The sequence below is a fragment of the Balaenoptera acutorostrata genome, chromosome 1 (assembly GCF_949987535.1).
Source record: "Balaenoptera acutorostrata chromosome 1, mBalAcu1.1, whole genome shotgun sequence".
NCBI lineage: Eukaryota > Metazoa > Chordata > Mammalia > Artiodactyla > Balaenopteridae > Balaenoptera > Balaenoptera acutorostrata.
In genome coordinates, this window is record NC_080064.1 from 119439597 (window position 1) to 119462474 (window position 22878).

At 35.2% G+C, this 22878-nt stretch overlaps 1 protein-coding gene and 1 non-coding gene across 2 annotated transcripts in view; one reads left to right on the forward strand and one right to left on the reverse strand.

The window, feature by feature from the left end:
* ATF6 (activating transcription factor 6) overlaps positions 1-22878 on the forward strand; it is a 228199-nt gene that overhangs the window by 92939 nt on the left and 112382 nt on the right. Inside the window, exons 14-15 of the mRNA XM_028163936.2 lie at positions 1759-1826; positions 9434-9545. Coding sequence (XP_028019737.2) covers positions 1759-1826; positions 9434-9545 — 180 coding nt within the window. The remainder of the gene's footprint in view (positions 1-1758; positions 1827-9433; positions 9546-22878) is intronic.
* Positions 1992-2064, reverse strand: TRNAS-CGA (transfer RNA serine (anticodon CGA)). Its single transcript has one exon. It is a non-coding gene; the product is annotated as a tRNA-Ser (tRNA).

Here is a 22878-nt window from a genome sequence, read left to right on the forward strand (position 1 = left end):
GTGTAAATCTTGGATAGGTAAATGGCATATTCAGTTGCTGTTTGCCTGATGTCTCTGTAACTCAGCTTTCCTTAAAGCCTACCCACTCATTTCTGAGCCTAGAGAAAGAAATCTGGCTTCTTTCAGACTTCTCTGCTAATTTCATGTGTGCCAGAGTAGCAAAATCATTTAAAATTCACCAGCTATTTAATCTGTTTATTTTAAATTTTATATTTATCCACTAGCTGTAGTTTAATTTTGGCTTGATTTACTACTTACTTGATAAGCATATCAGTAAATACAGTATTTTATTATTTAAATGTATTTGTTTTTCTTTTCATTTTATCTGTGCTCTTTTTATTTTTGTTTAACACATTTTTAAACTTACTATATGTAAGACCGACATTAGATTTTCATAAAATTAGACCCTTGACTTGTTACAGAGCCAGAAATTGGAAGCCCTCTATTCATCCCTGCATATTGGTTCCATCTACCACCAAACAAAATTGTTCCCTCTTCTCTTCCCTTAACCCTTTGTATATTCTTCTATTTTAGCATCACATTATATCATTTCCACATATCTGTCTTCCCAGTTAAACTGCAAGCTTCTAGAGGGCGAAAGTCAAATGTTAAATTTTGTAGCACCAGTACATGTAGTAGGCACTCTATGAAAGTTTGATTGCTGAAGGAAGGATGGATGGATATAGTTATGAACAAATGCTAGTAATCTTATGATTAAATAGTTATTGAAGTCACTGTTTGACAGGGTAATAGTAAGGTCACTTCCTAACATAATAATTGGTAATGTGCTCTTGAACTCTGATACTCTTATAAAACTTTTGAAGATCAGCTTACAAAGCTGCTGGGGTATATAAGAAGGCATAGTGCAAAGCGGGTGCTATGTGGAAGACAGGTTTCCAGTGTCGTCTGTGTGGACCACTAATGGTTCCAGATTGGACTGTTCTCTGGCCAAGAATCATTGATGAGATCTCTTTAATGATGGATTAGTCCACAGGTGTATTTAAGCATGAAGATCTTTGTGTTTAACTCAGGAAACAATAGGATCTAGTTTCATTATGGACCTTTCATACTTCAGGAAATTTTCATTGGGAAAATAATTATTTTAGACAAATGTAAGTTGTTATATGTTCAGTAATAACTTGTATGACTTGGTCATAAAACTTGTGATACTTGGACTAAGTTTTTGGGCTATTTCTTTAATCTTTGTGGGAAGTGCCTTAAATGTCTTACTGTCTGTAAGACACATCTCTCAGCCCAGAATGTGACCAAAAGAGTTCTAATTTCTATATTGGTGTTTAGTTATGTGAACTTAATATGTCAGTATATTCATGAAAAAAACTTTATGGGGACTTCCCTTGTGGCACAGTGGTTCAGAATCTGCCTGCCAATGCAGGGGACATGGGTTCGATCCCTGCTCTGGGAAGATCCCACATGCCGTGGAGCAACTAAGCCCGTGCGCCACAACTAGTGAGCTTGTGCACCATAACTACTGCAGCCCGTGTGCCTAGAGCCTGTGCTCCGCAACAAGAGAAGCCACCGCAATGAGAAGCCCATGCACCGCAACAAAGAGTAGCCCCTGCTCGCTGCAACTAGAGAAAGCCTGCGTGCAGCAACGAAGACCCAAAGCAGCTAAAAAAAAAAAACCAAAAAAATGTTTATGGATGCTTTAATGAAGTTTAGTAAATGTAGAATGAGTCAATATAGGAAGCTTTTCATATAATTTTATTATATGACATCTAACCATTTTTTTTCTTTCAGGGTGCTCTGGAACAGGGCTCAAATTCTCAGCTCATGGCTGTCCAATACACAGAAACGACTAGTATCAGGTAAGAAAGTGTGGAAGCTCTTGGCTAAGGAATTTTATTATTTATTTATTTATTTATTTATTTGGCTGCTCCGGGTCTTAGTTGTGGCATGTGGGATCTTCGTTGCCGTGTGTGGCATCTTTAGTTGCAGCATGTGGGCTCTTAGTTGTGGCATGTGGGATGTAGTTCCCTGACCAGGGATCGAACCCGGGCCCCCTGCATTCGGAGCATGGAGTCTTAACCACTGGACCACCAGGGAGGTCCCAGGAATTTTAAATACCTAGGATTTCAGTAAAGTTGAAATACACACTTCTCTTCCATCTTAAACTTGTTCTCATCATTATCTTTTAGAAATAGATAATTCAGATATATGTAGAAACTAACAGTTCTCTGTAACCAGAATATTTCATTCACTTACTATGTGTATATTTAAAAATATATGTATATTATTTCTTCATTAGTTAAAAATGTTTTTAATCTCTGTACCTTCCGCTTAAATTTGCTGTGAACCTGAAACTGCTATTTAAAAAACAGTCTTTAAAAAATGTTTTAAAGTGAATTATAGTTGACCTTGCTTATTCATGTATTCTGTATTTATGAATCCACTTACTTGCAAAAATTTATTTGTACCCTCAAAATCAATACTGAAAGTGCTTTCATGGTCATTTGCATTCCCAAAAGTTTAACAAAGCAATACTTTGCCTTCCTGTTTCAGCTCTCATACTGTAAACAGTTGTCCTTTTTGAGGTCTATTTAGTGCCATATTTTTCACATTTTATGATTTTTGCTTGTGAATTCTTCCTTTAAAATGGCCCCCAAGCATAGTACTGAAGTGCTGCCTAGTGTTCATAAGCTTGAGAAAGCTGTATTGTGCCATGTGGAGAAAATACACGTTAGGTAAGCTTCATTCATGCATGAGTTATAGTGCTATTGACTCTGAGTTCAGTGTTAATGAGTGAACAGCATTTGTTAAAGAAAGTGTCTTTAAATAGAAACACATATAAAAGATTCAATATTGATCAGCTGATAAAAATGCTGTAACTGAGATAGCCTCATCCACCAGAGGGCAGACAGCAGAAGCAAGAAGAACTACAGTCCTGCAGCCTGTGGAACAAAAACCACATTCATAGACAGATAGACAAGATGAAAAGGCAGAAGGCTATGTACCAGATGAAGGAACAAGGTAAAACCCCAGAAAAACAACTAAATGAAGTGGAGATAGGCAACCGTCCAGAAAAAGAACTCAGAATAATGATAGTGAAGATGATCCAGGACCTCGGAAAAAGAATGGAGGCAAAGATCGAGAAGATGAAAGAAGTGTTTAACAAAGACCTAGAAGAATTAAAGAACAAATAAACAGAGATGAAAAATACAATAACTGAAATGAAAACTACACTAGAAGGAATCAATAGCAGAATAACTGAGGCAGAAGAACAGATAAGTGACCTGGAAGACATAATGGTGGAATTCACTGCTGCAGAACAGAATAAAGAAAAAAGGATGAAAAAGAATGAAGACAGCCTAAGAGACCTCTGGGATAACATTAAACGCAACAACATTCGCATTATAGGGGTCCCAGAAGGAGAAGAGAGAGAGAAAGGACCCGAGAAAATATTTGAAGAGATTATAGTCGAAAACTTCCCTAACATGGGAAAGGAAATAGCCACCCAAGTCCAGGAAGCGTAGCGAGTCCCATACAGGATAAACCTAAGGAGAAACACGCTGAGGCACATAGTAATCAAATTGGCAAAAATTAAAGACAAAGAAAAATTATTGAAAACAGCAAGGGAAAAACGACAAATAACATACAAGGGAACTCCCATAAGGTTAAGAGCTGATTTCTCAGCAGAAACTCTACAAGCCAGAAGGGAGTGGCATGATATACTTAAAGTCATGAAAGGGAAGAACCTACAACCAAGAATACTCTACCCAGCAAGGATCTCATTCAGACTCGATGGAGAAATCAAAAGCTTTACAGACAAGCAAAAGCTACGAGAATTCAGCACCACCAAACCAGCTCTACAACAAATGCTAAAGGAATTTCTCTAAGTGGGAAACAAGAGAAGAAAAGGACCTACAAAGGCAAACCCCAATGGTCATAGGAACATACATATCGATAATTACCTTAAAAGTGAATGGATTAAATGCTCCAACCAAAAGACACAGCCTTGCTGAATGGATACAAAAACAAGACCCATATATGTGCTGTCTACAAGAGACCCACTTCAGACCTAGGGAAACATACAGACTGAAAGTGAGGGGATGGAAAAAGGTACTCCATGCAAATGGAAATCAAAAGAAGGCTGGAGTAGCAATACTCATATCAGATAAAATAGACTTTAAAATAAAGAATGTTAAAAGAGACAAGGAAGGACACTACATAATGATCAAGGGATCAATCCAAGAAGAAGATATAACAAAATTATAAATATATATGCACCCAACATAGGAGCACCTCAATACATAAGGCAACTGCTAACAGCTATAAAAGAGGAAATCAACAGCAACACACAAATAGTGGGGGACTTTAACACCTCACTTACACAAATGGACAGATCATCCAAAATGAAAATAAATAAGGAAACAGAAGCTTTAAATGACACAATAGACCAGATAGACTTAATTGATATTTATAGGACATTTCATGCAAAAACAGCAGGTTACACTTTCTTCTCAAGTGTGCACGGAACATTCTTCAGGATAGATCACATCTTGCATCACAAATCAAGCATCAGTAAATTTAAGAACATTAAATCATATCAAGCATCTTTTCTGACCACAACGCTATGAGATTAGAAATGAATTACAGGGAAAAAAACGTAAAAAGCACAAACACATGGAGGCTAAACAATACGTTACTAAATAACCAAGAGATCACTGAAGAAATCAAAGAGGAAATCAAAAAATACCTAGAGACAAATGACAATGAAAACACGACGATCCAAAACCTATGGGATGAAGCAAAAGCAGTTCTAAGAGGGAAGTTTATAGCTATACAAGCCTACCCCAAGAAACAAGAAAAATCTCAAATAAACAATCTAACCTTACACCTAAAGGAACTAGAGAAAGAAGAACAAACAAAACCCAAAGTTAGCAGAAGGAAAGAAATAAAGATCAGAGCAGAAATAAATGAAATAGAAACAAAGAAAACAATAGCAAAGATCAATAAAACTAAAAGCTGGTTCTTTGAGAAGATAAACAAAATGGATAAACCATTAGCCAGACTCATCAAGAAAAAGAGGGAGAGGACTCAAATCAATAAAATCAGAAATGAAAAAGGAGAAGTTACAACAGACACCGCAGAAATACAAAGCATCCTAAGAGACTACTACAAGCAACTCTATGCCAATAAAATGGACAACCTGGAAGAAATGGACAAATTCTGAGAAAGGTATAACCTCCCAAGACTGAACCAGGAAGAAATAGAAAATATGAACAGACCAATCACAAGTAATGAAGTTGAAACTGTGATTAAAAATCTTGCAACAAACAAAAGTCCAGGACCAGATGGCTTCACAGGAGAATTCTATCAAACATTTAGAGAAGAGCTAACACCCATCTTTCTCAAACTCTTCCAAAAAATTGCAGAGGAAGGAACACTCCCTAACTCATTCTATGAGGCCACCATCACCCTGATACCAAAACCAGACAAAGATACTACAAAAAAAGAAAATTACAGACCAATATCACTGATGAATATAGATGCAAAGATCCTCAACAAAATACTAGCTAACAATCCAACAACACATTAAAAGGATCATACACCATGATCAAGTGGTATTTCTCCCAGGGATGCAAGGATTCTTCAATATACGGAAATCAATCAATGTGATACACCGTATTAACAAACTGAAGAATAAAAACCATATGATCATTTCAATAGATGCAGAAAAAGCTTTTGACAAAATTCAACACCCATTTATGATAAAAACTCTCCAGAAAGTGGGCATAGAGGGAACCTACCTCAACATAATAAAGGCCATATACAACAAACCCCCAACAAACATCATTCTCAATCGTGAAAAACTGAAAGCATTTCCTCTAACATCAGGAACGGGACAAGGATGTCCACTCTCACCACTATTATTCAACATAGTTTTGGAAGTCCTAGTCACGGCAATCAGAGAAGAAAAAGAAAAGGAATACAAATTGGAAAAGAAGTAAAACTGTCACTGTTTGCAGATGACATGATACTATACATAGAGAATCCTAAAGATGCCACCAGAAAACTACTAGAGCTAATCAATGAATTTGGTAAAGTAGCAGGATACAAAATTAATGCACAGAAATCTCTTGCATTCTTATACACTAATGATGAAAAATCTGAAAGAGAAATTAAGGAAACACTCCCATTTACCATTGCAACAAAAAGAATAAAATACCTAGGAATAAACCTACCTAGGGAGAGAAGAGACCTGTATGCAGAAAACTATAAGACACTGATAAAAGAAATTAAAGATGATACAAACAGATGGAGAGATATACCATGTTCTTGGATTGGAAGAATCAACATTGTGAAAATGACTCTACTACCCAAAGCAATCTACAGATTCAATGCAATCCCTATCAAATTACCAATGGCATTTTTTACAGAACTAGAACAAAAAAATCTTAAAGATTGTATGGAGACACGAAAGACCCCGAAGAGCCAAAGCGGTCTTGAGGGAAAATACGGAGCTGGAGGAATCAGACTCCCTGACTTCAGACTATACTACAAAGCTACAGTAATCAAGACAATATGGTACTGGCACAAAAACAGAAACATAGATCAATGGAACAGGATAGAAAGCCCAGAGATAAACCCACGCACCTATGGTCAACTAATCTATGACAAAGGTGGCAAGGATATACAATGGAGAAAAGACAGTCTCTTCAATAAGTGGTGTTGAGAAAACTGGACAGCTACATGTAAAAGAATGAAATTAGAACACTCCCTAACACCATACACAAAAATAAACTCAAAATGGATTAGAGACCTAAATGTAAGACCGGACACTATAAAACTCTTAGAGGAAAACATAGGCAGAACACTCTTTGACATAAATCACAGCAAGATCTTTTTTGATCCACCTCCTAGAGTAATGGAAATAAAAACAAAAATAAACAAATGGGACCTAATGAAACTTAAAAGCTTTTGCACAGCAAAGGAAACCATAAACAAGACAAAAAGACAACCCTCAAAATGGGAGAAAATATTTGCAAACGAATCAGTGTACAAAGGACTAATCTCCAAAATATATAAACAGCTCATGCAACTCAATATTAAAGAAACAAACAACCCAATCCAAAAATGGGCAGAAGACCTAAATAGACATTTCTCCAAAGAAGACATACAGATGGCCAAGAAGCACATGAAAAGCTGCTCAACATCACTAATTATTAGAGAAATGCAAATCAAAACTACAATGAGGTATCACCTCACACCAGTTAGAACGGGCATCATCAAAAAATCTGCAAACAAGAAATGCTGGAGAGGGTGTGGAGAAAAGGGAACCCTCTTGCACTGTTGGTGGGAATGTAAATTGATACAGCCACTATGGAGAACAGTATGGAGGTTCCTTAAGAAACTAAAAATAGAATTACCATATGACCCAGCAATCCCAGTACTGGGCATATACCCAGAGAAAACCATAATGCAAAAAGATACATGCACCCCAATCTTCATTGCAGCACTGTTTACAATAGCCAGGTCATGGAAGCAACCTAAATGCCCATCGACAGACGAATTGATATAGAAGATGTGGTACATATATACAATGGAATATTACTCAGCCATAAAAAGGAACGAAATTGGGTCATTTGTTGAGACATGGATGGCTCTAGAAACTGTCATACAGTGTGAAGTAAGTCAGAAAGAGAAAAACAAATATCATATATTAACGCATATATGTGGAGCCAGAAAAATGGTACAGATGAACCAGTTTGCAGGGCAGAAATTGAGACACAGATGTAGAGAACAAACATGTGAACACAAAGCGGGGAAAGTGGCATGGGGGTGGGGGTGGTGGTGTGATGAATTGGGCAATTGGGATTGACATGTATACACTGATGTGTATAAAATTGATGACTAATAAGAACCTGCTGTATAAAAAAAAAAATTAAAAAAAATTCAGGGAAAAAAAGATGCTGTAACTAAGCGTTCACAGGAACCTAACCTGTATTTCCCTTAGGAGAATGGTTCAGTGTTTGCTAATTCAGTGTTTGCACTGACTTTATAGGACTGTAACTACCATAAATAATAAGAATTGACTGTGTATTTAAAATATTATAGTCAGAGGTGGCCTCTTGAGCATGTGAAATTATTTCAAAGGAAGTTCTTACGACTCAGTTATAATTTCCTTTTAGGTCAATCTTGCCCTCCTCCTAAGTTAATAAAAGTTTGATTGAAGACATAAAAGAACATATAGGAAAGAAATATATATGATTTTTCTTTTTGAAGAAAAATGAAGTATTTGTTTTTAACTCTAACTTTTGGGTGTTGGCCTATTGTGCTAAACGATAAAAAACCCTGAAAACATGATTAAGAACTATATTAATATCATTTGAGTATATCTTTGGGGATAAGTTGTGCTTTGAGGTATTATAGTTTTAGTTATAATTTTACCAAGGCACTGACATGGTACTTTTAATATCTATGGCTAGCAATTGTTGAGTGACTCCCATGGAAGAGGACCCATGCTTGGTACTAACATCTCTGACCCCAGTAACAGCCCTGAAAGGTTTATGTGGTTACCCTCATTTTATTGATGAGGAAACTGAGGTTCCTCAGAGATTGATTTCCCCAAGAATACCCAGTTGAGAGGTGGAGCAGGAGTTCAGAGCCAGGTCTATTTGTTTCCAAATCCTAAGTGCTTTTCACCTTTCACACAGCCTCATAGACAAGTGCGCCTTCACAGATTTGACAGAATGGTGAAAAATAACTTTTCCTCAGACTTAATTTGTGTTACCAAAATTTTAAAATCATGCAAACCAATGCAGAAATCTATTTTCTGGTACTTCTATTTTTTTTACATGCTTTGCAATGCACTTGACTGGTACATTTTAGAGCCTTGATACAGAAATGAGAGTTTTGGCTTTAGTGAATTGGATCTTACAAATATCCTGACCTTGAGCTTTTCAAAATGTTACTATAAAAATTACTGCCAAAATGCTACTAATATTTTGGTTGAGAGAGATTCTTTTTTTTAATTTTTTTTTTTTTTTTTAATGATATTCTTGTCTGCTTACATTCTTTTTATGTATGTATGTATGTATGTATGTATGGCTGTGTTGGGTCTTCGTTTCTGTGCGAGGGCTTTCTCTAGTTGTGGCAAGCGGGGGCCACTCTTCATCGCGGTGCGTGGGCCTCTCACTATCGCGGCCTCTCGTTGCCGCGCACAGGCTCCAGACGCGCAGGCTCAGTAGTTGTGGCTCACGGGCCGAGTTGCTCCGCGGCATGTGGGATCTTCCCAGACCAGGGCTCGAACCCGCGTTCTCTGCATTGGCGGGCAGATTCTCCACCACTGCGCCACCAGGGAAGCCCGAGAGAGATTCTTATAATTCAGATGTTACCTTAGAATGGGAAGCATTTTTGAGAGGATAGAAATGTATTAGTTAAAGAACACTTTGCCATTTTCTTACTTCAGCAGGAACTCAGGGAGTGAGCTACAGGTATATTATGCTTCACCCAGAAGTTATCAAGACTTTTTTGAAGCCATCCGCAGAAGGGGAGACACGTTTTATGTTGTGTCGTTTCGAAGGGTAAGTTCGCTTTGAAAGAATAAAAGAAATATTTTTGAATACCTGCTATATACGAGGCACTGAGCTGAATGCTGTGGAAGATAAAAAGATATGAGAGATAGGAAGCAATATAAAATAAATTGTATGAGTGGAACAGTCTAAGTGCTATAATACAAGCTTGATTTTGAGCTGTTCAGCGTTATGAAGAGGAACGTGGAGTTGATGTCAGGCAATATTTAGAAAATATAAGCTGCTTATTGATTTTTATTCTTTGTTATCCCTATAGCCATATTGTTTGTTTATAACCAACGGAGAAGTAAAAACATAAAAATGTCTTGTTAGGCTATGTTCCTGAGACTTTCTATCCCTCTTTTCTCTGTCCTTCATCAAGCATTTACTCTTGTTAGTGAAGAATGTGTAAGATAATCAGTTAGCTTATACAAAAGTAAATGTTTATATGAGCACTTTTGAATGTTACAAATGTGAGACTAAATGGGGAAAAAATGCATAGCTTACTTTCATTCCATCTGCTTTTCCTCTAAAATGAAAATACATTCTGCATAGAGTTGCCATATGAATATCTCGGTTACAGTGCTGTATGTTAATCCAGTAACACATGAATGAATTAGAATTCCTTGGTAGTTTGTATCCTAGGTTTTTCTTTTTCTTTGTCTTTTTTTTTAAAGAATGTAGAGAGTGTATGATAGAAATAAGCATATGCTAACAATAAACGATTCATTCTCTGATTATTGTCACCACTCACTGTCACTGAAATTCTCAGTTAACTCAGTGCTTTTCCTAAGGTATAAATATCTAGCAGCTCAGAATTTTGGACCAGAGAACTTTGACACTTGAAGATTAGGGAAACCAAACATTTCATGTGTTTTTAGTTATTAATCAAATATGTTAGGAGATTTGGAATACTATAGTGATGGTATCTCATGATTTCTGCCTTTTCTCAAAAATTTCCTGTGTTCAGCCTGTTCTCTCAGACACAGTTGGTATATTTCTATACTGTACCAGCCTCCAAGTTCATTTTCAGCAGCAAGGGGGCAGCTGAGAACAGGGTTTCAGCAAGGCTCCAACTATATTGGCTGACCAGAACTTAGTATAAGCTTTGGGTTGACACAATCATGTTTAAAGTTGGTGGGGGGTTGTGGGGGGAAGTAAACTTTTTAAGACGGGATCCAGCACTATGAAGAAGAGACTTGATAGATGTTAAAATGAATGTGTTGAAGTATATGTTATGGAAGTTACCACAAAAGAATATTTTTAACACTGAAATAGCTGAATACATTTTCTTAGGTTTGGGATAATTTCTCTATTATTTGATGAAAACAGTACAATATATATTAAAAGTAGCAATTGTCCAGCCACAGATTGACCTCATGACTAGTAACATTTTTCTAGGGAAGAGAACAAGTATTTGTTATGAAGAAAATTATCCTAGCCTTAAAGGGACTGTATTTTTACAAAGGAAGATGAATGGTGTTCTTTTTTTAAATAAATGCATTGCGTTTCTTGCATTTGTAAAAGCTACTTCTCATTAGTTTGCTGTGAAAAGTGCTACTAGAAAATTATTTATCACCCTCCCTCCAGTCCTTTGATGTTGTAGAAGAAACAGTCTCATGTTTAAGAAAACTGTTAGGACTCTCTTTCACATTCTCTTTGAGTTTTTCATTTCCTAATTACTGATTTATCATATCTTAGTGTTTTATATCAAGGTAAAGTGAGGATAAGCATGAACTTAACTAGATAACAGTAGTTAGAGACAGCATCCTTTTTCACTTTTTCTTTCTTGCTTTATTTTGTTTTAACAGTAGGGATAAGGAAGTTAATTTTATCATCATGACTATAAATTGTGTCATTGGACAGGAATTTGATTCTTAAATACTGGATTGTTCTTTTCTTGCTAAAATGAAAATGAAAGACATAATGATCTCATGCTTAGTTTTTTTTTCATTTTTCCATATAAAATATTCTAACAGTTTCATCAAAAAGGTAAGTGGCATCATTTCTTGTGTAGAAAGATGTAGACTTTTTCTTTCATTTAGGCTCTTAATTTCATTGACAGAAGTTACTGTAATTGATGCTGTGCAGTTACATTAGAAATTAAGAAATATAGGGATTCTCATGCCTCAAGGTTTTGCTTAGTATAAACCAGACTTAACAGAGCCAATAAGCAAACCATGTGGTTTTATTGTATAATTGGACATGTGTTTAACAAAATATTTTAATATCTAAAAAGGTAGATGTAGCTATTGACTGTTTAGTATACCATTATTTAATAAACCAACTCTTATGCTTCATAGCTTGGAACGTACACTTGTCCTCATGGAGAATTGGAATAGTGGCTTGTTGTCATTCCTGATTCAACAGCAGCTTCAGTAATTCCATTTTAGTCTTTTTCACGCATTGCTCATTCAGACTCCCCAAGCAGAAAGAGGATCTGATTATATATATAGTTGGGTAGAATTGCTGTGATAACCTTGGCTCATGATCCGTGGTCCATTCTTTTGTGACCAGGGAAATAGGGTTGATTTCATTAAATGTATTCTCTTGCTTTGTAAGCCAGCAGCTATGCAGAAGGAACAGCCTGGGCCACTCTTCTGAGAAAATGATTGTGGTGGGCCCTTAGAGCTTCATAAACTGTTTATTATGCTACACAACACCTGCTTTAAAAAAAAGTTCTTTCTTGTATTGGTCCCTAGTTGTTTGATCTAAAAGGCTTGTCTTCTCATCTGTATCATAAGCCTCTGAAAGGCAGGAAGTGCCACGTGCTTTTTTATTACCACTCCTGACACTCAGCACAATGCTAGCCACTCAGTGCTTATTAAACAGGACAATTTTAAGTATGATTCACTAAGAGAAGTCACAGTGATGGAAGTTCATTGTTTTCCATAATCATTTAAAGGGTATATTTACATGTTTTGCTTGGAGAAATTTAAATCTATTTTACTGATCTAAGAAGTAACAAACAGTGCTGAAGTCCAGCAGAAAGTTCAGTTAGAGATGACCTGTCTTTTCTTTATTTATGGTTGTACTAGCCAGAGATGCATCAGCTTTGTGCTTGTTTCTGAATCTAAGCTTTAGAGCTAAAAAAAATCACCTTGGTGAAATGTTTGACTGTGAAATGTTTAATAGTCAATAGGGAGAACTTTGAGGTACTTGCATCCTCGTTTTTTAATATTTGGCAGAATCATTTGGGAGTGGTTTGTTGTTAGACCTCACTGCTTTCTTTTGTGGAGAAGGGATGGTGTCTAGTATCTCTACAGATTCAAGCAGCATGAGCCAGAAACTTGAAACTTTGGACAAAGAATAGGAAAGATGCTAATTAATGCAGAAAGGTTGACTGGTGATGTTATTGGTTCAAAAGGTTTGCCAAAGGTTTATTCCCATGGAAGGCCATAAAAGAGTTTCACAGAATGGCAATGATATTTTCTAAATTAATGCCTAGATTAATACCTAATACATGCTTGGAAGAATGGCATATTTTCTTAATGTATTATTTATTTCTTGGAAATTTTTGTTTAGTATATATAACTTCATATAAAATCTTCAGAGGCAAGAGGAATTTCCTTAGAAATCAAAGGAAATTAGTTTATAAAGTCTACTTCAAAAGGATACAGCTCCTGTTGTTTTGGAACTTCACAACTTGAGTGTGCACATGGATCTTGGAGTTTGGCCATTTTCTTATCTCTGCTTTCATGGCCTTTTAGCCAGATTCTTTCTCTGGCTGGAAAAAAAAATGTGACTAAATGAGTTTGGAAAGATACTTGCATTAAAAAAAACCTTATCTTAGAAGACTTTTTAAAGACTTTTTGAAAAACCTTCTTTTAGAGGGCTTTTTCTAAATAATTGTTAGCTTACTTTGAGATTTACTCTTATCCAGGTCTTAAGCGTATTGTAAAAAATAGAACAGAGTTGTCTGAGGATCCACTTAACCTGAGTTTACTTAATGATTACATCAGTAACATTATATATCCATTTTCTCTTTCATTTATATACAAATACGGACACCTTTAATGTATACGGCCATTATAGTTTACAAACCCCTTTCACATATATCATCTTGTTAGTTCCTTACATATAATAAAGTAAGTATTCCTAGTCCTGTTTTACAGATGGAAAAATTGAGGCACAGAGAGGGTAAGTAGCTTCTCTAAGGACACAAAAATGGTAAGCAGTAGAACTAGGGCAATAATTGAAGTGTTCTAATTTAATACAATGATTTTTTTTTTTCCTTTACATTCTGGTGCTGCATTTTAGATTGCAGAATATTTAAATAGCAAAATTACTCTATTCCTCCGAAGCCAACCATGTTTTGTTGCCAAATCTGCTGGACAGTTTTGCTGGAGTTATTGAATAACAATTAAAATTTTTTGTTTGTTAATTACCTGATTGTAGATTAAGTGCTTTATTAGGTTACACTTTGATAATAGTAAAGAATAATTTAATGGTCTGAAAGGTTATAGTATAGCTTCAGATTTCAAACCAAGAGAATAGAATAAATAGGCTTTGAGAGTTCCTGGTTTCTTTTTAAAACATTTGAGGGAAAAAAATCTTTTCTGTGTCTTAAAAAGGAAGTACTTTAGCCAAAATAGACAGTATTTTAATGATTGGTACCCTAGAACTTCTCATAGAGACGAGTGGTTTTTATGCATGTGTAAATGCATTTTATTATGCATTCTCTATATGGCATGCCGGATTGTTGAGATCAGAAACTTTTGATCTCAAGCTCCTTGTTAAATATGAGTTACTGTTGTGTGGTTTTAGGGGATTTAGTCATTTGTTCCTTGGCTCTGTAACAGATTCCTAGCTAACCTTAGAAAAAAAACAACAACCTGTTATTTGGATTTTTCAATTGCATACTGTAATATAACTTGTTTTATGTTTGAAAAATGATTGTTCAACAGTCTCTGTAACTAGACTTGTAAGTAGAATAGCCATGGGCACAAAGAACTTATAACTCATGAATAATTTGAAGTCTTCAAAATTCTCAGGATAGTGGGCAAGTCCATCTGAGTCAGGAAAATTTTCCAACTGTTCGTTATTCTTGTGCTCTATTTAATGGTCTTTATTTTATAATGTGTTTTTCATATGCATTTGTTTAAGCTCCTTTTTTAGGTTGCATGCTTTCTCTGGGCAGGGATAAAGTCTATTCCTTCTGTTTTGTCTTTCTACAAGGTCTGTTGCAATGTACTGCAGACTGTGCAGAGCAAGTCCTAAATAAATGTTAGGGCTCAAACTGCTGTTTATTTGTGCCTTTTTACCTTATTTTTTATGTCCTACTGTTCAAAAGATTAGTAGAGATGGAGTTTGCAGAGACAAAGAAGGAAGGAAATTTTTCTCAATGAATGTTTAAAATTACTTTTGTATATTGAATACCATGAAAAAATTTAAAATATATGGTCTACTTGGATGTGGACAAACTTTTAGCTATAGAATAGAATGACTTCTAAAGAAAGACATCTAAAGTTACCCTGATTCTTCAGGTAGGATTTAATAATTGATAGTTTAAAGTTTTGATAGTTTCCTTCTCATAAAATTTCAGATTTTTCATAATGAGGGAAGAAAACATTTCCTGAAAGCAAAACTGCATTCTAAGAAAAGATATTTCTTCACATTATAAATATGTGAGGGAAAATGTTTTTTAAATAATTCATAGATACAGGCCTTAGTGACTTGCATTCTAGCCCCAATTCTGTCACTTACTATTTGACTTTGGGCAAATCACTTGTCTCTCCTATCTTGAGTTTCCTGATCTGTAAAATGATAAAGTTAGAGCAGATTTACATTTTCCTTTTAGCTCTAGAAATTTATAATATTCTTCTAACTCTTTGTGTGTGTGTGTGTGTGTAGGTATATGTGTGTATATATGTTTCTGTGTGTGAACACTGTCCTCTTAGAAATCTATAGTATTGTGTTAAAACTCGTTAAAGTTACTAGAGTGACTCTCAGTCAATTGGAGTTACAACATTTTAAGGGTTTTGAAAAACAACCATAACAAAAACAAAATGTCGAGTTACAAGGTAGACCTATAAATTAATGAGTTTGATTTTTTAATAGATGATGGTCTTGTAATTTATTTAATAATGATCTTTTTAGCGCTTATAATATGCCAGTCTTTAATCCTGAGGTGGGTACGATTATTGTCCTCATTTTACAGATGAGGAGCCTAAGGCACAGAGAGGTTAATTAATTTGTCCAATGTGACATAGTTTGGAAGTGACCGAGCCAGAATTTAACTGAGAGTCTGGCTCCAGAGTCTGTGTTTCTGGCCACTTGCCTATATTGCCTTTCTAGCACTTTTATGTCCAAATGCTGCCTTATCCTTCAGAATATTCAACTTGGAATTTAATTCCACTGATCTGTCTGTTCAAAACATCATTTGAGTTGCTTTAGGTTCATTTTCCAAAGAGGGCAAAACCAGAGATAAAGCCCAGTGGAAAAAAATACCAAGAACCATGCTATGCAGAGTAATAGTGTAGGAGGAATAAGAGCTACCAGGGAAACACAGAGGAAATGATTAGAGATATAGAAGGAGAATTGAAATAGTGCTACAGATGAAAGGGGAAAAAAATCAACTTTATTTTATTTTAAAACATGGAAGTCAAGGAAGAAGAGTTCAAAAAGGAGGTGGTCAGCAGTATTGGGTGTCACAGAGCTCACTGAGAATGAGAAATGAGAAAAGCCCATTTGGCCTATATAAACATGGAAATCGTTGGTGACTTGAGATTACAGTTATGGTAGAGTAATCAGAACAGAATCCAGATTAGAGGCTAAGAGAGATTGTGAAGGAAATAAAGCGGTGGGCTTGGTAAATTTGGCATTGAAGGGAAGGGGAAATAGCCTGGAGACAGGTAAAGGGAAGAGAACCCTTTGTGTAAGGTGTTTGTGTTTGTGCGTGTGTGCGTGTGTTTAAGGATAGGAGGGCTATAAAGGTAAAGTATGAAGTAAAGAGAGACTATTGTGGTTAATTTATATGCATATAAATGTAAGAATGGAGTGCATATTTTATTTTTGACAGATGTTTTAAAGGAAAATAAACATGTCAATGTTTGTTCCTCATCTGTATTAATGTTTTTCTATTTAAATCAGAACATGGAGAAGGTTAAAGAAAAATTTTTGTTTATTTGCAGTAGGACTATAAAAAATAAAAGAGAATGTGGAATTAAAACCAGATTTCTAAAAAATAAAATCATATTTAAAGTATTCCTTGAGACATCAAAAGTCTTCTAAATCTTAAATAAGGAGCTGGCTTTTAATAATGGTAAAATGTTTTTAAAATATAAAAGTTGATAGAACTATTTCTAATTTAATTAATACATAGATGGTCTTGGAGTTTTTCCTCATATAAAGTCAGAAAACTAGCAAAGTAGACTGTTAAATCATTTTATGTTTAAACAAAATTTGATGCAAGCTTTTTGATAATGTCACAAAACTTAAATATGGAGCAAGCAATTACTATAGTTAGGAAAAGTTGATGATTTATCATCTGACTCAGGAGTAAGATCTGAAATGCTTGTGTCCTCCCCTCCCCCATATGTAGTGATTTCTTTTTCTGGACTCTGATTTGTTTAACTTTGACCCCATCAGCAAATCTGAACACTGACACTTAGTTGGTTTTTCTTGAAAGATCCTAAGGCTCTAATAGGTGTGTGGTATTTATTTCAAGGCATTGATGCTAATCTAGAAAGAGTCTGTTATGGATGGGCTTTGAGGAATTTTCCAATTCCTAGTATAGGAATCACACTGGAAGCCAGCAGGATGGACGATTAGCTGAGACCAGGAGTGTGGTATATGTCTAACTAAATAATTAAGCAACTGTTTACTTAATGTCTGTTTCCCTTGTCAGGCCTTAAGCACCCTGAGGGCAAGAACCATCTCTATCTTAGTCATCATGCTATCCCTAGTATCCAGCATAGTACCAGGCATCTATCAGGTATTCAGTAAATATTGAATGAATGAATGAACAAACTGGATACCAAATCCATCAGTTTGACATGCCATATTCTAAATTAGTTTATACCATCACCATGATGTGATAGACAATTTGTGACAGACCAGCTTCTTAACTACTTTTATCAGGGCCATCTATGTCTCATGGTAAATCTAGAAATCAGTCTTTGAAAATTAGTAAATTTAAATGCATTTTGTACAGCACAGGGAATATAACCAATATTTTATAATAACTTTAAATGGAATATAATCTATAAAAATATTAAATCACTATGTTGTACACTTGAAACTAATATAACATTGTAAATCAACTATTCTTCAATTAAAAAAATAAATAAACGCATTTTTAAAGGTTTAGGTACCATGTTGCATGAGGGAACTGTATACCCAGTAAGATCTTCTCTGTGTTTCAGAGTTGAAACACTGAGCCTGGTAGTACGTGGATACAGAAGATTTTTTTCAATTAGGGTGTTAAACAGACTGTAGTGCCATTTTAAGCACTGGAATTAATAAGCCGCAGACTGAATAAACTCCATATGTATAGAGACCCATCTATAATGTGTGTCTTTGGTGTCCTAGAAGGATGGGATGATATTAGCATTTTTATCTCCTGCACAGTGTTTAATTTTAATGTGTAAGGTGTTCAAGAAAAGCTTGTCAAACGAATCTCCCATAACCTATATTTCAAATAATTTATAGTCATCTATGTCTGATTATAATACACCTAGAAATAAATCTTAAAACTAAAATACATCATACAGAATAAAAGGCCTCTGTTATTCAGTTTAAGTTTTATAGCTATTTTTCTTCTCGTTCCATTTGTTATTGAATAGAAATTCTATAAGTTTTATTCTGTTAAGTATGAATCTGCCTTGGGAGGGGGTGTCAAATGTTTAATTTGAAGTTCCTTAAAGAGACTGGTTGCTTTCTTCCTCTTAAATGTGCTTTGAATTAGTAGCTTTCGGATATCTATTCGGGTGGAGGTACAAGCATTACAAAGAGAATGATATATAGTCAAAAAATAATTTTTCCTTGGCTTTGGAATGAAAAAATATCCAACTCAGAGTTTTGCAGTCAGACATTTATCTGATCAGATATTTATCCACTCATCTTCTATATAATTGACTCTGATCTCCAGGCTTCTATTTTGCCTAAAAAAATCAGGCTTCAGACTCAACTGAGTAATAAGAAAGTAGAGGTCCTTAGACTGATGTAGATCAGTGGTTTTCAAACTCTTTGGTTTCAGAACTCCTTATATTTTCCAAAACACTTCAAAGAAATATTAGTGAGAAGAGTGGCATGGTTTTATATTTTTATGAATCTCTTTAATATCTGGCTTAGTAGAAGCCAGCTGGATTGTTATATGTGCTTCTGCATTAGTCATTTCCTTTTAGTTGAAATATATGAAGAAAATCTGACCTCACACAGATAATGTAGTTGGATAAGGAAGGAATATTTTTAAAGCCTTTTCAGATAATTGTGGGTATTCTTCTTTGATGCTACACCAAAATTCAACAAGAGATAGTTTCCTAAAGGGTAGTTGCAGTGTAGAAGCCAAATCTGAGAACTTTTAGCACTCTGATGCATTAAAATCTATTGGTCATATGTATAGCTGATTCACTTTGTTATAAAGCAGAAACTAACACACCATTGTAAAGCAATTATACTCCAATAAAGATGTTTAAAAAAAAAACCTATTGGTTTATCTTGCACTTTGAGTGGATCTCTTCCCCATGCATGATTTTGTAACATCACACTTTGGTCAGTTGGAAAAAATTGGCTCACTGAGACATGGAGATCTTCTAAATGTTGACATGGTTTATTATACAATATTTTAAAAATCACATTGTTTAATACCACCACAAGTCTTATCTGAAAAGTCTTTAATATTAGGAAGCTGTTAAGTTCATGGTAGCAGATGCAGGTTTTTCAGAATTCTTGTTTTTGTTTGAAGACTCAAATTTTGTCACTGTTGAAAAGATTGTCAGTTGTTTTCCTTCAAGTGGCAGCTTCCTTTAATTCATTTGTCTATCAAATACCCAAGTCAAAATAACTATAATTTGTCTATCTGACATTCTTTAAAGTAAAAGTGGTGTTACATTAAAAAGTAGCTAGGGAGTTCCCTGGTGGCCTAGTGGTTAGGATTCCAGGCTTTCACTGCCATGGCCCAGGTCTGTCCCTGGTTGGGGAACTGAGATCCTGCAAGCTGCACAGCACGGCCAAAAAACAAAACAAAACAAAAAACTTTGAGATGCAGCAGAAGTGTATTTCCTATTTTGTCACAGAATATTAAAAAGAAGTCTACTCAAGGGTCAAGATTTAATAAAATTAATGATTTTTATATCCTTAAACTGACTTTGTGTCTGTGTGTGTGTGTGCATGTGTGTGTGTATCTGAACATGAGGTGATGAATAATACAGTGAACTCTAATACAGTTTGGTACTACTGTCTTGATTCAGGCTAAGGTATCAGAATTGATTTTGTACCATCAGTGTAAATATCAACACAGTTGTTCTAGGATAAGTGATGAGATTCAAAAACATTATTCAACACTGAATATTTTAGTACTGCTTGTGTTTGTTGCCAAACATTCCCATATAAGATCTTTGTTCCTGATTACTTGGTGCTCATACTCAATGAATACAAACAAAACATCCAGTCTGTAGGTTCTTTCATTTATAAAACAAAAGCACAATTCTGTATTGGAAATATTAATTCAGTCTTCATATTTGCAGCTAATCTTTAATTTGATGGGTTATTATATGATTAGAAAGTAGCAGTGCCATGATTTCTTTTACTGACTTTTCATCCAGCAGGCACTGAGCAAGGCCAACTATCCAAGACTTTATTAGTCTCTCAGGTAAATGTACTTTGTCAGCATTTACCATGTAAGATATTTCAGTGGTCTTTAAACTCTACATGATTGGTCTCAGAATAACACTGGAACTTAACTGACACCCTAATAGTATTTGAAATGTTTTGTTGCATAAGAGACAATAAGATAGATTATTGACACCTGTAACGCAAGAGGAAGATAGCTTTCAGCATATGGTCATTTCTTATTAACAGTTTCAACCAGTTTCTTGGTAGATTCTGCCTTTCCATGAGTCACAGAATTCTCTAGTACGTTAGTTTTATCTTTTTCAGCATCTGAGTTGTAGACAGTATGGCTGAGGGTTAAGGAAGCAAATCTTTTGGTTTTCTATTCAAGTATAGTTGATTTACAATATTATATTGGTTTCAGATGTATAGCATAGTGATTTAGTATTTTTGCAGATTATACTCCATTATAGGTTATTATGAAACAATGGCTATAATTCCATCTGCTATACAGTATATCCTTGTTGCTTATCTATATTATACGTAGTAGTTTATCTGTGTTAATCCCATACCCCTAATTTGTCCCTCCCCTCTTCCTTTTCCCCTTTGGTAGCCACAAGTTTGTCTTCTTTATCTGTGAATCTGTTCCTGTTTTGTGTATACAGTCACTAGTATTATTTTTTAGATTCCACATATTTCTGATATCATACAGTATTTGTCTTTCTCTGACTTATTTCACTAAGCATAATATTCTCTAAGTCCATCCACTTTGCTACAAATGGTAGTATTTCATTTTTTATGGCTGAGTAATATTCCACTGTGTGTGTGTGTGTGTGTCTGTGTGTCTGTGTGTGTGTGTGTGTGTGTGTCTGTGTGTGTGTGTGTGTGTGTGTGTATTTATCTCATGTCTTCTTTATTCAGTCATCTGTTGATGGGCACTTGGGTTGCTTCCATGTCTTGGCTATTGTAAATAGTGCTGTTGTGAACATTGGGGGTGCATATATCTTTTCAAATTAGTGTTTTCGTTTTTTCCAGATATATACCCAGGAGTGGAATTGCTGGATCATATAGTAGTTCTATTTTTAGTTTTTTCAGGAATCCCCATACTGTTTTCTATAGTGGCTGCACCGATTTACATTCCCAGCAGTGTACAGGGTTCCCTTGTCTTCACATCCTCTACAGCAATTTGTTATTTGTAGACTTTTTTATGATAGCCTTTCTGACCGGTGTGAGGTTATATCTCATTGTTGTTTTGATTCGCATTTCTCTAATAATTAATGATGTTGAGCATCTTTTCATGTGCCTCTTGGCCATCTGTATGTCTATTTTGGAAAAATGTCTATTCAGGTCTTCTGCCCATTTTTTGATTGGATTGTTTTGTTTGTGTTTTTTTTTTTTTGATATTGAGTTGTATGAGTTGTTTGTATATTTTGGATATTAACCCCTTGTCAGTCGCATTGTTGGCAAATATTTTCTCCCATTCTGTAGAATGTCTTTTCATTTTGTCAGTGGTTTCCTTTGCTGTGTAAAAGCTTTTAAATTTAATTAGGTCCCATTTCTTTACTTTTGCTTTTATTTCTTTTGCCTTAGGAGACGGATCCAAGAAAATAGTGCTATGATTTATCTCAAAGAGTGTTTCATCTATGTTTTCTTCTAGGAGTTTTATGGTTTCTAGTCTTACATTTAGGTCTTTAAACCATTTTGAGTTTATTTTTGTATATGATATGAAGGAATGTCCTAATCTCATTGCTTCACATGTGGCTGTCCAGTTTTCCCAGCACCACTTGTTGAAGAGACTCTCTTTTCTCCATAGTATGTTCTTGCCTCCTTTACCATAGATTCATTGACCATAGGTGTGTGGGTTTATCTCTGGGCTCTCTATTGTGTTCCCTTGATCTATGAGTCTGTTTTTGTGCCAATATCATGCTGTTTTGATTACTGTAGCTTTGTAATATAGTCTGAAGTTTGGGAGGGTTATACCTCCAGCTTTGTTCCTTTTTTCTCAAGATTGCTCTGGCAATTTAGGGTCTTCTGTGATTCCATATAAATTTTAGGATTATTTATTCTAGTTCTGTGAAGAATGTCCTGGATATTTTGATAGGAATTGCATTAAATCTGTAGATTGCTTTAGGTAGTATGGCCATTTTAACAATATAAATTAATCCAAGAACATGGACTATCTTTCCACTTCTTTGTATTATCTTCAGATTCCTTCATCAGTGTTTTTTTTTTTTTAATATTTATTTATTTGGCTGTGCCAGGTCTTAGTTGCAGCACGCGAGATCTCCGTTGCCACATGCGGGACCTTCAGTTATGTCATGTGGGATCTTTTAGTTGACGCATGTGGGATCTAGTTCTCTAACCAGGGATCAAACCCGGGCCCCCTGCATTGGGAGCGTGGACTCTTAGCCACTGGACCACCAGAGAAGTCCTCATCAGTGTTTTATAGTTTTCAGAGTATAGGGCTTTCACCTCTTTGCTTAAGTTTATTCTTAGGTATTTTATTCTTTTTGATGCGATTTTATTTTTACTTTCTCTTTCTGATACTTTATCATTAGTGTATAGAAACACA